Source organism: Papaver somniferum, chromosome 1 (genome assembly GCF_003573695.1).
Source record: "Papaver somniferum cultivar HN1 chromosome 1, ASM357369v1, whole genome shotgun sequence".
NCBI classification, from domain to species: Eukaryota; Viridiplantae; Streptophyta; class Magnoliopsida; order Ranunculales; family Papaveraceae; genus Papaver; species Papaver somniferum.
Window position 1 is genome coordinate 107,243,916 of NC_039358.1, and position 17,028 is coordinate 107,260,943.

A 17,028-nucleotide genomic window follows, 5' to 3' on the forward strand; every position below is an offset into this window, starting at 1 on the left:
ACAATAATAGATAAGAATTTTTGCACATGTTCAAAGTATGTCGACATATTTACTTTGTAAATTCTTTTTCATATTTACAATCTTGAAACCGGTTTTCCACACTTCCAAACGAGCTTAGAATTGGTTCATCTGATTTCCAAGAACTATGTGATTGATCAAAACATTCAATCACCATTCATGGGTTTAACGGTTCTACCAAACACAAAGTTCGGTTCTACCTCCAAGTGGCTACTAGGATCGGTTACACTAGTTTCCATAAAATAGATAACTAAGTACCAAGATCGGTTACCACTTTCTCATGGTATTACTTGCGATCGGTTTCACAAGTTATAGGATCGGTTACACCAATTACTAAAACTTTTTAACCTACTACAAGGATCGATTACACATCTTATGATTAGTCCCACCAAGTACTAGGATCGGTTACCCAATGACTAGGAATCGTCATACCCAATTACAAATATCGATCATACCATCTCAGGTGATTACTTAAGATTGGTTTCACTAATGAAAGTCATGCCGATACATAAGTCAGGCATTGTGAATAGTTTTATCAAGATACATAAACAAGTTATGAGCGGTTATACTAAACACATGTATTGGTAATCCAAATATTTTCAATGAATAACAATACCAATAAGCCTAGCGATTTGCCTTTCGATTCACAGAACAAGTTTATGAATTGTATTTCCTTTAAAGGAATGTAAAACATTGTTTCCTAGGATGAAATCTTCACCCATACCCATACATAATCACAATAGTATTCATACGATTATGTTGATGTCTTATATACGAAGTTCAAAAGATAGGCATTATACTTCGTATTATAATTACTTAATACTATATCTAACTAGAGTGTAATCATTCACGGCTTCGCAGTTATGTTTTCAATAGAGCACGACTTGAAATATACGTTAGGAATGAAACAGTTCAAGTCACAATATTACTAACCTCAAGAGGAAGGATAATGTCGTCGATGTAGTTCTTTACTTCTTCGCATTCTTCAAGTCTTCGAGTAATACTTGTAAGTCTCATATCCTAATAACTTTCTAGTAACCTATACAAAGTTGACTCTAGTAAATAATCAAGCGACTCTTTAAATGAGTTTTGGTTCACTAAAATATGACAACCAAACTTGACATACCAACGCTTGGTGGGTTCAACCGAGCAATGCTCTAGCACTTCATAAATCTTGACAATGTGATTTTTTCCTCTAATTCCTTGTTGCTTGAAACTTCATTATGGATATTCCTTCTTTCCAACAAAACTAAAAACAAACCAAAATATGATACAACACATTTTTCTTGTCTCTTTTTTTTTCCTTTTTTTATTGAGACAAGAAAAATAAAACAAATACAAAATGAAAACAAAACAAAACAAAACAATCAAACTAATAATGAACCTAACAAAATTTTCTCTTGTCTCTTTTTTTTCTTTTTTTTTTGACAAGGGACCTAGCATAATGATGACCATGTCCCAAGTTTTTTTTTTTTAGACAAGAGAAAATAAAACAAATACAAATAAAGATTTTTTTTTGCAAGTACAAAGGCCATGGTGTAAGTACTTACCGCTTCATTCTTCACAACTTGTATGTATTGATAACATAAACTTCTTGAACTCTCATCTTGTTAATCTTCGCTCTTGTACATAAGTCTTCAACATGTAGAAATTCTGCTCCTTGTTTTGTTGCTTTACTTGAATCTAAAATCTGCTCATATTCTGTACCATTGTATGTAAACCTTGAACGTCTTCAACTTTCCTTCGAATTTGTGATGCTCCTATTATTGATGATGATGGTGTTTCTATGGACCTGTTGGTGTAGAGAGAGATAAAGTGGATGGTGCTAACTGCTAACAAGATTACAAGTGGTATGTAAGTTAGCAATTCAACGTCACCATCATGATAGATAAAATAGCACTCAAGAGATCAAAGTAGTACTTCTATTGGTGGGAGGTTGGGTAGCTCACCATTCCACCCAAAATTAACATACGGTGATACACACTATAAAAGCACAAATTTAGACACGTACAAAGAATTGAAGGTCGGTGCCTCACATGATGTAACAATAGGTAGTCTCCACTATATGGGATCACAACTCTAATACCGAATTCAGTCTGCACCTTATTTGCCACTGGCATGGTGAAATCCAACTTTAACTCTCAAACAAGCAAGAAAACCGATCACGTTCTTTGGCACCTTTAAGTTCAGTCACTCTTGTGAGAATTTCGATGTAATCTTAGCGACATGTATACTATGTGACTCTAAACTATCTACAAGTTTGAGTTTTTCATGTAAATATGTACAAAAAAAAACGAGAAATCTATATGCAAAATACACCCGCACACTTAAACTTCACATTGTCCTCAATGTGTAAAACAGAAAATTCTAAATTCTCACGTAACAGCAGATAAAACGCAAAAAATGGTAAGGAATTTGGAAAAACACCATTTCACAAAAGTTTCTCCTACGTCTTTTCTACAAAGTGTCAAATGGGCACAATGTTCCGATAAACGGTCTGACAGTTATGGCTCTGGAGTGAACTACGTGCAGTCTGAATTTTCTGACGAAAAGGTATTCGTCATAATCTTCTTCTAAAATAGATTCCGGACTCAATGAAATTAAACATGGGGATGCAAATATGATATGAAAACAATAAAAAAAAAAGAAAAAAAAAAGGGTTTAAGATACAAAACCTATGGGTTGCCTCCCATTTAGCGCTTGGTTTAAAGTCATCAGCCCGACTTGGCATTCTCCTTACTACTCCTCCAGAGAGAGTAAATCTTCAAACTCAAGGGAGTCTACATCCACCTTGTCACGTAGAATCTCCCATAATTCCTTGTGTTTTTCCTCATCACCCAAGTAGGGATACTTAAAGTGGTAAGGAGGCTTAGGTTCTAATTTGAGTGCTCCCACGTTTATCAAACACCTTATGAATTGACGAATCAACAACGTTAATAGAGAAAACAAAGTGGACATCACTTGGATACCGCATTGCTTCAAAAATATTAAAGCGTATAAGTTCTTTATCAAACTCCATAGTAAGTGTCCCACTATCAGCATCAATCTTCATCATTGCATTCTTCATAAATGGTCTCCTAAGAAGTAAGGAAGTAGACGAACAATTGTCTTCGTTATGCATATCCACAACAAAGAAATCAACCGGAAAGATCAGTTCATTCACTTGCACCAACACGTCTTCCACGAGTCCCTTAGGATATATGTTAGACTTATTAGCTAATTGAATGATAATCCTTGTCTCCTTTAAAGGTCCCAAGTTCAAAGAATCATAAACATCGGCTGACATAATGCTTACGGAAGCTCCCAAATCAAGTAAAGCACACTCAAACCTCTTGGTACCAATAGTAATTGACATGGTGAAACCCCCAGGATCTTTGAACTTTGCAGGCATCTTCTTTAGTAACATAGCAGAAGCACTTTGTCCCACCTGAGTGATTTCATTAGGAATCAACCTCTCCTTCTTTGTACACAAATCCCTCAGGACCTTGGCATACCTGGATACCAATCTGATGCCTTCAATAAATGGGATGTTGATTTGCAGCTTGCGGAGAATATCCAGAATCTCATTATCTTGAATTTGCTTCTTAGACTTCGCAAAACGACTAGGAAAAGGATGCGGTGTAGTAAAAGTAGGACCCGTGTCCTTATGTTGGGTTGGCTTTTCCTTTGGAACGGTTTCCACCTCTACTTCCTCTTCCAAGTCGCGACTAACCTTTTCTTGTTGTTTTGGCTCTTCTGTTTGCTTACACTCCTTAAAAGCACTGCATTAACATTCTCTCTTGGATTCACAAAAGTTTGTGATGGCAACTTTTTCGAAGTCTGTGCTTTTAGTTGATTCATATCTGTAGCCAAATGCCCCATCTGTTTTTGCAAGTCTTTTATAGCCATATCATTTTTCTGCAGAATTACATCTTGACGTTGAGCATTTGCATCTTGCTTTTGCATCATCATTTTCATCATCTCCTCCATACTTGAGCTATGACTCTATTGTTGAGGTTGAGGCTGTAGTTGTAGTTGTAATTGTGGTTGTTGGAAACCACTATGTTGCCCATAAGGACTCGGAGCTGCAGCTTGCTGGTTTGCATAGCTGAAATTCGGGTGATATTTCCAACCTGGATTACATGTATTAGAGTAGGGATCATACCTTGGCCTCTGATTAGGAAATAAAGCAATAACCTAATCCTCCTCTTGGTATGGTGGAGCTACTACAGAAGCTATACGATGAATTTATTTCTCAATAGTACTCAACCGGTGCTTTGTATATGGAGACTCTCCCATCTCGCTAACTCTTATGACATTAGAGTTGTTTATGGTGTAGAATTGTTGAGCATTGGCGGCCATACACTCAATCAAACTGGTTGCCTGCGAGAGTGTCTTCTCAGTAAGTGTACCCCCTGTGGCTGTATCAATCAAGTTCCCCTGTTCTCAAAGTAATCCTTCATAGAAATACTGGATGATGATTGTTGGGGATATATTATGGTGTCGGCAGCTTGCCAACAACCTCTTATATCTCTCCCAATATTTATATAGAGACTCCCCAGACATCTGTAGAATGCCATTAATCTCTTTTCGAACGGATGCCGCTTTGGAGGCAGGAAAATACTTCTATAGAAATATCTTCTTCTTCATTTCAGTCCATGTTGTAATACTCCCTGGGGGAAGATAATACACCATTCTTCTGCTAAGTCTGTCAATGAGAACGGAAAGGCTTGTAGCATAGCCATATCCATGTCTATGGTTGCATGCCTCAAACTTGTCATTGTGTACTGGAACTGCTGAAGGTGTCGATTTGGATTTTCACCTGGATGTCCCTTGAACTTTTGCAGATGATGAAGTAGATTCGACTTCAGCTCCACTATGTCTTATGCTTCGCACCTCCCTGCAATAACCCAAAGTATTCCTTAGAATCATGACAGTTATCATTATGTTAGTTGATTTGTTCCAACTGGTAGCCAAGTTAAGTTTTGCAGTTCCGGAATCTGGGCACTGCCAATTGTTTGTTTGAATTGGTGCCGAGAACAATTATGGACTATGTCTTATGCTTTGCTGAGATTGCACATTCTCCAACCAGAACTGTTTAGCTCTAACAAAAGTATGTCGAGGGTTCAGGCTAAGTCCTCTGACCAAAAATGCCAAACCACTGCCGTACAAAAAGCACTTCATGGTCCCAAGTCACTATACCAGCCAACAGGGTCCGAGCTCCAACCAGTGATCCATTGCTGCAAAGACAAGTTAGGAATACCAAGAGCAAATGGATTTGCAGAAAAAGCAACCCAGACACTTCTAGCAAATGGGCATTCCATAAGAATATGTTTTAGAGTTTCATTGGGTTGAGTACAAAAAGGGCATATGTTTGGCATATCAACATACTTGGAAAGTTTATCAGCTACAGGTTCCATGTTATGCATGCATTTGAAGATGAATAATGCTACTTTTGGTGTTGTGTCCATACTCCATATTTTCTCCCAAGGAGAATTGGTAATAGTATCAAAAATTTTAATGGTATGATAAAGAGAGGTTGTTGTAAATTTTCCATTTGGTTTCAACTTCCACTTGACTGTATCAGTTTTGTTAAGGCGAAAATGAATGCGACGGATGGTTTGGACAGTGCTAGGTTCAAACAAAGCATTGAGAGTATCTAAATTCCATATCTGATTTTCTACATCTATCAGGTGACTCACCAGATAAATGTTATCTGACAGCTAAGAATTCCTAAATTCTAAAAGTTCCAGGGAACCACCGGTCCTCCTTTATATTGAGAGATTGGCCATTGCCTATTTCCCATATGCAGTGAAGTTTAATAACCTCAAGCCCCTGAAGTATGCAAGATCAGATCCACAGACTTGTGGTACTGACATTTGGGTCGAGTGGATGTCAACAGTTACTATAGTGACTAGATTTCAGTGTTTTACCCAGATTGTATCCGGGTTATCTAAAAGATTCCAGGCAAGTCTTCATAGTTTTGCTAGGTTGTTTGCTTCTAAGTCCCTAAAGCCTAAATCTCCTAGGGATATTGGAATGCTGAGGTCAGGCCAAGCTTTTAAAAAGCAGCATATTTTACCATCCTTCTTCCCCGACCAGGAATTTCTTTGTAGGGAAACGAGTTGGTTGGTAATGTTTTTTGGAATCTTATAACATCCCATTTGGTAAATGGGCAAAGATTCAAGATAGTCTTAACTATCAAGTTCTAGCAGCTTGGCTGAGATATCCCCCTCCAATTCTGTAATCTTCTTTTTAAATCGAGCTATCATTGAATAAAAAGTTTTGATTTTGGAACCTCCTATTAAAAGAAGCGTACCTAAATAGCTATCAGTAATATTAATTTTCTGGACTTTAAAATTTTTCATTATCATTTTGCCAAATTTATTAGAGAACCTATTGCTAAAGAAAATTCATCATTTGACCAGTTGCTAAGCTAAATGTGTTAATGATGTTAAGAACATTTTGAGCATCACTAAGAGAAGTTTTAGAAAAATGATGCAGTCGTCGACATAGAGTAGATGGGCGATGGGATACTGTTTTGGGCTACTTTAATTCCTTGGATTTGTCCTTCTACTTGTTTATGCCTTAGGAGCCTTGTTAGCCCTTCCATACATAGGAGAAAGAGGTAAGGAGATAAAGGATTTCCGTGCCTAATTCCCCTCGTGGGTTTAAATAATTTTCCGGATGAGCCGCTACAAAGAACAACGATGGATGGAGTGTTGATGCATTGGTGGATCAGCAAGCACCAAGACTCGCTAAAACCAAGTTTCTGCATCAGTTCCATCAGGTACTCCCAACTGACCCTATCAAAAGCTTTGCTCATGTCAAGCTTTATTCCCATCAGACCACTTTTACCTTTGTATTTTTTTCATTTTAAAGACAAGTTCTTGGACCAGAATTATGTTATCTATGATTTTCCGATTCTGCATAAATACAGATTGGAAAGGGGAAATTATTCTTAAAAGAATTGATTTGAGTCTGTTAGCTAACATTTTGGATATCATTTTGTAGGTTGTGTTACACACACTGATTGGTCGAAAGTCAGCTAGGGAGGAAAGATTAGAAGTTGAGTTTAAGTGTTTAACAAATGTATTTACCTTGGTGGTTAACAAATGTATTTACCACAGTGGCATTTTAAGGTAAATATCGTTAACTTGAAGGGTAAAATAAAAAAACTGCATAAATTTAGTTTCACTATCTCCCAAACCCCCTCATCATTTATTTGATTTTCTTTTTTGTGTGTTGTTGTGACCAAAATTTTTATTCTCTTTTCCTGGTTTCATAAAACCACTTATTTCCTTTTACACCTGGTTTCACAACTAGTTTAATCTGCAAATTAAGGTGTTTTTAATCCTGGTGAAGAACGAACTAGGTTGTGAAGATCGGTATGTCTTTTGATCTAACAAGATTTGTGATCACAGTCACCTAAAAAGGGGAAGAAATTGGGAGTTTTGTTTGTCTTGTGTGTTTCAGAGTGTGTTTTTTGTTCAGTTGATATGGTTGTTTCCAAGTGAAGAAATTAGATTAATTGTTGATAAGATTGTAAATAAATAGAAAGGTAGTAGAGATGACAGGAACAAGATTACCAACATGGAAAGAGAGAGAAAATAATAAAAGAAGAGAAAGAAGAAGAAGAGCAATAGCAGCAAAGATCTATGCAGGTTTAAGAATGTATGGAAATTATAAATTACCAAAACACTGTGATAACAATGAGGTCTTAAAAGCCCTTTGTGATGAAGCTGGTTGGACTGTTGAAGAAGATGGTACTACCTACAGAAAGGTATTATCATTTCAGTCTCTGCGTTTAATCATTTTAGTATTCTGTTATGAATAGATAATTGACCCCTGTGTTCTATTGATTCTGATCATGACTGATTGTTACCACTACTCAATTCAATCACCAATTGCTCATCAAATTCATCTGTCTAGCTAGTTATTCAATTTATACCCAGAAATTATCTTTTTAAAATCCAGATTTTCCTCAAAATTGTTACTGTATTGATGCGTGATTTTGTTTTCTGTGAATCGTGAAATTAATTCTTGAGCTGCCAAACCGGAGTTCCTCGTGGCTCTGAAAATTTGTCCATACAAGTTTAACAGTGATCTTACTAACGTGCGCCTTAATTGTTGGAGAGATGTTGTTAACGGAGTTATAGTTGTCCGTTCTTGTTCAGAAGAACGGAAGTGGTTGATGCTAACTTACGCTTCTTCTTCTACTACTTGTTGAATCCATGGCCTCGTATATAGTTGGTTGGTCTGAACAAGAAGAAACTGCAGCTTTTTCTTTAAATTTGTTGTTTTACTGATTTCAGATAGTTTTTAGTACTTGTTTACATACCAGCGCACGTTAGTTTCCTTCGCTGTGTGTTTCTTGACTTTACTCTCTGACAGCCATTATAAGATTCTGTCTCTGTTTTCTATGCGAAACAGGATGATGACGCAGCCTCTCTGCAACACTTCTCTGAAAATCAGATTCAATATGACAACTCTAACCTTGTTTCTTTACCTCTAGTATCAAAAAATATTCAGATAAACTTATAGGGTATTTTTGTCAGTTTTAAGATTTACAGTCTCTTTCTCTCTCTATATATATATATGGAGTTTCGTTATGGACTAGCCGATTACCTACCGTCTCTTCTGTCTCTCTTTATTTGCTTACTACAGTTTTCTTCTTTTTGAGTTCAGTTTTTTTCCTTCCCTATTCTTATGCTTACCCAAAAGATTCCTCATTTCATTGCGGCCATTTCCCTAGTTTAAAAGTTATTTATTTGATTATCTAAAATACCTTTAAAAAAATAGTTTATTGGATCATAAATTGAGGGTATTCTGGTCTGGATGGAATTTATGCATATGGGTCTTCTTTTATTTCATTTTTGTATTGAGCTAAGGCTAAGGCTAGGTTCTGAGAAAGTAATAGTTTGAGCTGTTTAATAATAATTAGGATTAAAATAATGGAGAAAAAAAGTAGATCTCAAATCCATAGAGCCCCACTTTAAATATTTTTGTGTTATTTTGAAGAACCAAGCTAAGAAGAGTGTGTTGAGAATCCTTCGGATTGATTGGTTGTCGTGCAAAGAAACCATAGTTGACATTGTGTCTCCCTTCTTTCATCTTTGTTGAATTTGTGGAGTTCTCTTTTTATTTTTTCACTTACTCATACCCAATAAAGCCAAAGTGAAAAGTTAAACAATGTGCCAACTGCTGATGTGTTTTAGTAAAATTACAGTGTTATCCTTAAGTTTATGTTAGTGGCTCTGGAAGAGGTCTCAAGCTTTGTTTGTAGTATTGCTGGATTCTGGATTAATAGCCCCATTTTGTAATGAGTCGTAGAATTGCTAAGTACATCTGCGTTTATTATGTAATCATGTCTTACCATTTTGACTCCATTTAGAACCGAAATACGGTAAATATGCAAGTGTGGTGCACAGTGAAGTGTTTGCTTTGCCCTATTTGGTGTCCGCGCAGCATATCTGATTTCTTTTGTTCAGTGTGTTAATAATCATGGGAACCGCAGAATACATCATCATGTAATCTCTCTTTGAACTATTTAGTGGAAGTTGCAAGTGTTTTGCTTTCAAGAGGTTAATACCGTATATAAGCTGAAATTTTAAGCATTTCGATACGTTGTAGGTAGCCTGTAAGTGATAACAATTGCTTGATTGTAATTATATGTGGAATGCTCACTTTAACTTACATCAATATGAAGCTAGTCCAGATTTGGTGTATCTCTCATTTCTGTAGTGACACTGTTTTCTACGTTTTGGTCCATAGTTTCAACCCTCTTTGGGTATCTGCGCTTTAAAATGTTTCAAGACTTCACCTTCATAGAAGTCGAATAGAGATCAAACCAATTAGGTATTTTGTTTTGGAAATATGAATGTAAAACAAATGTGGTCAGAGCTGTTATATATAGGTTTTTTAATACTGCAGTACTTCAACTTATATGCAACTTCCTTTGTGTATTCCCAGGGATGCAAGCCTGCAGAGCGCATGGACATTATGGGCGGTTCTGCTTCCGCTAGCCCATGCTCGTCTTACCAGCCAAGCCCTTGTGCATCATATAACCCTAGCCCTGCTTCATCCTCGTTTCCTGCTAGCCCAGCGTCATCTTCTTATGCTTTCCATGCTAATAATGCTAACAATGGTGATGGCAATTCCCTCATTCCATGGCTCAAAAACCTGTCCTCTGGATCTTCTTCCGCTTCCTCGTCTAAATTATCACACCATCTCTACATCCACAGTGGTTCCATCAGTGCTCCTGTCACCCCTCCGTTAAGCTCACCTACTTGTCGAACCCCTCGACTAAAAACTAACTGGGCTGATTCCAACACTGTCCCAGCTTGGGGTGATAACAATTACTTCTTGCCTAATTCAACCCCACCAAGCCCGGGCCGTCAGATTCTTCCAGAGCCTGGATGGCTTACAGGAATCCGACTTCCTACAGTTGGACCTGCATCTCCCACGTTCAGCCTTGTCTCTTCGAACCCATTTGGATTCAAGGAAGAGGTTTTGGCAGGAGGTGGCTCACGTATGTGGACACCGGGACAGAGTGGAACTTGCTCTCCAGCTATTGCTGCTGCCTCTGATAACAATGCTGATATCCCAATGGCCGATGGGTATGCAGATGAGTTTGCATTTGGAAGCAACACATCAGGACTAGTTAAACCGTGGGAGGGAGAGAGGATTCACGACCATGATGAGTGTGGAGGAGATGATCTCGAGCTTACTCTTGGAACCACACGAACAAGGTATAGTGACAGCACTAGTCAAGTACTGCTTTTGGTTATTCATTTGCCTTTTACTTACTCTTGTACTCATGATTGGTTATGCTTAGTGTTTTGCAGGTAGACAGAGATAGAGAAGGGAAGAAAGAAAGAAAGTGAAAGGAAGAAAAGAGAGGAATTAGGACGCTCTGTCTTTATTTAGATGATTCCAGCTGCTTCTTTAGGAACATGCAACAAATCGAAGACTCGATCGTTTTTGGAAAAATGATATAGTTTGAATTTGTGGTGTTTAGTTCTAACGAAGTTCCATCTGCATATCCCAGTAGGAACTAGGAAGTGAGGAAATATAGGGAGCAGCTATTAAAATATTTATTCTCCAATTGTTCTTTTTTCTTTTGCAATTTCAAGTCATATATAGTTTCATTATGATGGTTAGTTTTGAACATTATCATATTACCCATTTTCGTTCTCTTTTTAGCTCAATTTATTTATTCAAAATCACTTTATTCATTGGTATCTCTTATTTGAATTCATCATTTTGAGAGGCAACACATACTCAATTAGGATCTTGAAGTAAGAGGAATGGTTTTATTGTGCTTAGATGGATCCATGGTGGGAGTCATGAATGTGGTTTTCTACTTTAAAATTCCAGTTTATGTCTTGGTTTTTCAGGCAGAATAAGTAAGGTGCAAACTGAGCATGTCTGGATCAACAGAATCCAATGCTATAGTTCATGGGTCCTGGTCCCACACCTCTCAATGAAAGTGAGACCAAGTCAATCTCCACTAGATAGTGTGTAGAACGTACAACCTTGAACACTTACTGGGCAAGGGTGTTTATATATATGCGTACGGCCATGCCGGAGGGCTCCGATCTGGAATGCTTCAAAATGGCGTAAAATATTACATCTCATGTTGTTGGGTTTGTAACACTCGGATGAAAATAGTGAGATTTTTTTTTCATAATGTACCAGTCCTTGAAGGTGAGTGACAAAGTTTATGGTTTTTTCTAAGGATGAATCAGCAACATTTTCACAAAAAACTATTAGTTCCTACATGTGATGATCTTCATGTGACACTTGACATCATCATCCTCGAAATTAACTTCGTCAACATGTACTCCAGTGATCACTACCATCCAAGTAAATAACGCACCTGTTTTACATTACTTGTTCCAATGTGAAACAATAATGAAGCACTCATTCTCATCCTACCCGGTAATTAAGATAGAACAGATCCCCATTGCATAACAGTCCTCAACTGCTAGCTTTTATGAAAGCTGGATCAGACTCCCACGAGATAAACACAATCACTACACTACACTAAGAAAGGGAAAAAGAGAAGGGGAAAAAGAGCCAAACATTTTACCCGAGAAATCAATGATGCAATAAAAAATGTTGGGAGGTATTACAGAGTTAATTTATTCACAGATCATTCTATTTACACAATCAAATAGGTCTCTAGTCTGTACATTTAGTTCTTAAAATCTTCCATCCTGTACGATAAACATGTTCGCACTAACATAGGCAGACCGAGCCTTTACCAGATGCTGAACAGAGTTTCCAGAACCCTACCTAAAGCCTCATTACCCATCAAGCTTCTGAAATAGATCAGAAAGCGTGTCATAGAGCATGGAAGCTGCAGGTGGGCGAGGCAATGAACCGAGAAGAATATCCGATGCAGAAATGGAGGAACTACCATAGAACCGAGAGTTCTCAAGCGCACGAGTAGTCACAATACTCCCTTTGAGAGAACACCCCACAAAAGCACCTGCAACAATAAAACAATGGTTGGTCAGACTAAAAGACAGAAGAATTATTTAGCACTCTCAGGCATTTTCTTACAAGTGTTGCTCAGCAGTTGCATGTATAACACCCACGTCTTAATATAAAAATCTCATGACAGTTAAACAAGGTGAGCTCACTTGTAGCTTGTGTTAGCCCCTAGAAGCAGAGGGTGGATCACTTAGTGAAGTTATCTGTTGTCACTCTCATTTTCTCTTCACGAACCCACTCTATGTTAACTAACAAAGAGGCTCCAAAAGCTCAGAATTGTTTTCCCCTTAGATATGAGCTGGTTTAACCAATGTTGTAACCGGCGGTACAGCTGCAAAAAGGTAGGTTCATGCCTAAAATAAGGGTATGATTGCACCTGTCTCTAAACCTTAATAACATTCCATTCCCAGTTTGTCAACTCTCATTGCAAATAAACCTAATCCATGCCATAAAACCATAAACTTCCTGTAACTACCAAATCCATCGATTAGTACAAAAGATCTTAGTCCATATATAACAACGTTTTAAAACTTCTAATTTGGTTTTCCCTCTTCGAATCAACAATACCTGTTACCTCGTCTGTATGCCTACGTTAAATACACTGGTACTGGAGTTATTTTGGTACCATCAGGACTTTTCACATTTCAATTTATTAATCATCAATAATTCCAACTACACGTGAAAGACTTGCCTTTACTGCAGCTGTAAGTATAGCAAGCAGCATAACCACCATCACCAGCACGTAAACCGGCTTCAGCTTCCCGTCCAACAATGCCAGCAGCCGCACTGAAACCAGCTCCAACTGAGAAATGCATATTTCCACTAAATGTCTTAACAGCGTCACTGTTTCTTAAGACAATTATGAAGTCAGTCAACTCCCCACCAGCCTAAACACAAAGGAGGACTCGATGAGAAATGGCAACTATGAAAACTTATTAAATCCTTTAAATGTAGAGATAGCAAGAGAAGCCTAAGGAGCGAGGAAAACATTAAATAACAAGAATCATCATGTGATTTGAATTACAGTTGAAACACTTCATTAAAGATTGGAAAATATCAGAATTGTGCTTTCAAAGGGAATTACTGGAGAGCGGATTAAGACAGACTGCTAGTCAGAACAAAGATCCGGAAAAGCTACATGCTCACTGACTTATGCATGATGAAGATTTACATTAGCTTACCTGAACTCCCCATCCAACACCAAAAGATGATATAGCAGAAGGTGGCGACCACGAACCATCTTCTCTGCGAGCAATCACAAGGCCTGTTCCAATGTTGTATGTAACCATCACTCCCACTTTCACAACGGAAATTATTGCAAGACCTTTTGCCTGACGTAAAATCGCACGAGGAATTGACCTTTCAGGTTTAAGCAAACCTACCTGAGAAAATCCTTCCACGTCAGTTGCCGCTATTTATTGATTTTTAAGTGTACGAAATATGACAAAATTCAAATCCATAGAAGCTCACTTTTCAGCAAGTCCCAGTCTGACCAACACAAGTAAAGACAACGGGCAAGTTGTCATGGGCGTAAGGCGCCGCGTGGCGTCCGGTGTAAAATCCCGAGCCGCAGCGAGGCGCGGCGAAGCCAGGCGTAGAACAATAATTTCCACATAGGTTTATGTTCTTGACACAACTGATAATTAACTTAGGATTTTCTATATTAGCTTACACATCTAAATGAAAAAGATTTGCAAAAAAACTGGAAAGATTTTTTTTCCTTCACTAAAATAATTAACAAAAACAGCTAAGAATGATCTGTTTCTTAACATAATTAACTTAAGGTTTTAAAATATTAATGTATGACTTGAATAGATATTAGTACTTACATTTATGAATCATACAAAACCTTGATTGGTAGCCTAGCAACAAGCTGGGCACCAACCCCCTTTTGAATAGCAACGCCTAATCTATAAAAAAGAAACTTACCTACACCACTACTGACATCATTACTAGCAAGACAATTCTTCAATCTCTTAAAAGATTTTCAAAAGATTTTGGCAATATGTTTTTTCCTTTTTTGGCATAAAATACCACTTTTGGCGCCCAACAAACTCGCACCTTGGCCTGAGCGCCTAGAAAGGCGACGCCTGGGCGCCACTTTTTAAAGTGGCATCTCCTAACCCATTGCGTGGCGCCCAAGTTCAAAATAAGGCCACTTTGGCGCCTAGGCAACGCCCATGCATCCCAACATAGCGTCAACAAGGGCTTATTAACTATCTTACTACATTACTGTGTACATATCAGTGTGCTCTCTAGATTTGAGATATTTTTGTTGCATCTTCTAAATTCTATTTTAGCCTAGCAGATATTGCCTCACCAAAATCAAATAATCTTTTACTAACTTTGATCTCCCTATATAAAAAAAGGACATCTCCCTATAATTTCTGTTGAATAACAACAGCTTAGACATTTCAACTCTGAATTTGTTACCATATCAATTAAGAAAAAAGCATTAGTTCAGCTAGGCAATCAAACTTGACAAGCAAAATGTTACCTTGCTATAACCAAGGATCGTGTTAGAAGCCTTGTAGATTTCATCCTCCATTGACTGACACCATGGGAAGTTTACCCATGACCGCAAAGTACTGAGGTCTGTTACGTCATGAGTCGGAAACTGCGATGCTCGACTTACTTGGTCCATTAAGTACGACTGCACAGATTCGAGACGTACACAGCAAACATCGCAGACTCGTTCTGGATCCTCTGTCCGAAATTTTACCGGCAACAGACTCCTCCCTTTAGAACATTCACCGCAAAATATCCCTCCACAAAACCTACAATGATGCCTCGAACACATAAGAGCATGGAATCTCACACTACACAACATACATGAGGGACTAGAACTGTCAGGCAGCCATTTCGGTGGCACGGCTTCAAGGATTTCCTGTATTTTGCCAAAATCTGCTTGGGTAAGTGTTTCAGCCATCTCCTTCCAAGCCTGCTCAAGAATATGTCCTGATAGCCATGAAATGGTGCATCCGTGAATATCGCCAGAAGCAAGAGCTTTAACCTTCCCTTGCACCACGAGCAACATTTCAAGTACCACATCCCACATGGTTAACTCCTTATCTTCCCCCACACACTGACTCCAACCCATGTCCCCTTCAGGGATGTATCCACCAACAGTACCATAACATTCATGCCCACTTTCCATCATGGGTGGAACTGATACAGGTATCCAGGCTCCAGTTTCTTCGTAGTGAGGTGGTTCATAGCAAAAGTATCTACCTTGTTTCTTAGGTTCAGAATCTGAGCTTATCTTATTGCAATTATCTTTCCCAAGGTCTATATCTATGGTAGCATCAGAAGTTTCCGGCTCATTCATTCTGCGGTCATCAGTTCCAACTACAGATGTAGAAGTAAGCTCTTCACTGTGCTCATTGCTTACCTCAGAAACCTAAAACCAAATCAGACCCATGAATTCTAACTTCAGATGATTAAATATGCAATTGAGTAACATCAGAATTCCTAAAAACCTTTCATCGTTATCATTCAGAAATCGGAATGCAACACTAACGAATGAAACAAAGTTAATACTACCCTATAAAATGACAAAGTAAATGACCAAGACCCACTGATAAACTCTACAACTACTAATTAAGCAGCATAATACAGTTTCACTGATACCAATCAATTGAAGAAGAATAAAAATCCTTACAGGCGAAATCTCAAAACTATTTCCATCAACAATAACCTAATTAACAACGGAATAGCCCAAATAAGTATTCTTCTCAATTACGGAAGAAAGCAAAGCAAACATGAGAAAAAATTTACAATTGAAACCTAAAAAAGAGAAGAAATTACCTGCTGAGATATAGGGTTTCGAGTAACTTGAGATATACAGGAAGAGGAATTATTAAAAGAAACCCTAGAAGAGGGAGAGGAAGATGAAGAAGATTCGGATTCATCATCAAGATGGGGTATACTAGGATATATAGATTTGTTTTCCACCATATTGATTTGAAATTTTGAGTTCCAATAACAAAATTCGATCAGAAAACCCAAAAAAAAAAAAAAATCAGCTGAGAAAAATTCACAATGAAGCAGTTTTAGGGCTCTTTTATTTTATACCTTCTGCTCCTTGCAATAATAATCAGCAAATGATGCGTACGGAAGAGAGATGTTTGCCTGTTTGGTACAGTATTTACTCCTCTAAGAGCATCCACAGTGGGCGAGTATAACCAAAAATTTGGGATGAGATCGTGACGCAGTGGGAAGGAGTAAAGATCAAATCCCAGCCAAAGATCAAATTCCAGACCATATTTGGTCGCGACCAAATACCAAATCCTAATATAGTCGGGCATAAATTTAAAGTACGCTTGTTGTTGGGCGTAAATTTAAAATACGCGCGTTAACGGGCGGAGATTTAAATTACGCCCGATGAAAATTCAAATTAAAAAAAAAAAAAAAATGAGGCGTAAACTTAAAGTACGCCTGTTGACAGGCGTAAATTTAAAGTACGCCTGGTGATTGATTGGGCGGACATTTGAGATACGCCCGATGAAATTTTTTTGGGGCGGAGATTTA

At 37.9% G+C, this 17,028-nt stretch overlaps 2 protein-coding genes across 4 annotated transcripts; one reads left to right on the forward strand and one right to left on the reverse strand.

The window, feature by feature from the left end:
• The first annotated feature begins 7,233 nt into the window (after positions 1-7,233).
• Positions 7,234-11,234, forward strand: LOC113295925 (BES1/BZR1 homolog protein 4-like). 2 transcript variants are annotated; one of them, XM_026544254.1, is made up of 3 exons: positions 7,234-7,780; positions 9,970-10,748; positions 10,835-11,234. In XM_026544254.1, the coding sequence occupies exons 1-3, from the start codon at positions 7,568-7,570 to the stop codon at positions 10,881-10,883; spliced, it is 1,041 nt and encodes a 346-aa protein (XP_026400039.1). In that variant the 5' UTR covers positions 7,234-7,567; the 3' UTR covers positions 10,884-11,234. The 2 variants fall into 2 exon arrangements, with proteins under 2 accessions (XP_026400039.1, XP_026400043.1); XM_026544258.1 differs by having other exon boundaries at positions 10,845-11,234.
• An 851-nt stretch (positions 11,235-12,085) lies between these two features.
• On the reverse strand, positions 12,086-16,624 carry LOC113295935. Of its 2 annotated transcripts, XM_026544263.1 has the most exons (6): positions 16,306-16,582; positions 16,160-16,195; positions 14,996-15,898; positions 13,680-13,880; positions 13,190-13,385; positions 12,086-12,493 (listed from the first exon to the last, which is right to left on the reverse strand). In XM_026544263.1, the coding sequence occupies exons 1-6, from the start codon at positions 16,453-16,455 to the stop codon at positions 12,309-12,311; spliced, it is 1,671 nt and encodes a 556-aa protein (XP_026400048.1). In that variant the 5' UTR covers positions 16,456-16,582; the 3' UTR covers positions 12,086-12,308. The 2 variants fall into 2 exon arrangements, with proteins under 2 accessions (XP_026400048.1, XP_026400057.1); XM_026544272.1 differs by lacking the exon at positions 16,160-16,195 and having other exon boundaries at positions 16,306-16,624.
• Positions 16,625-17,028: the final 404 nt, after the last annotated feature.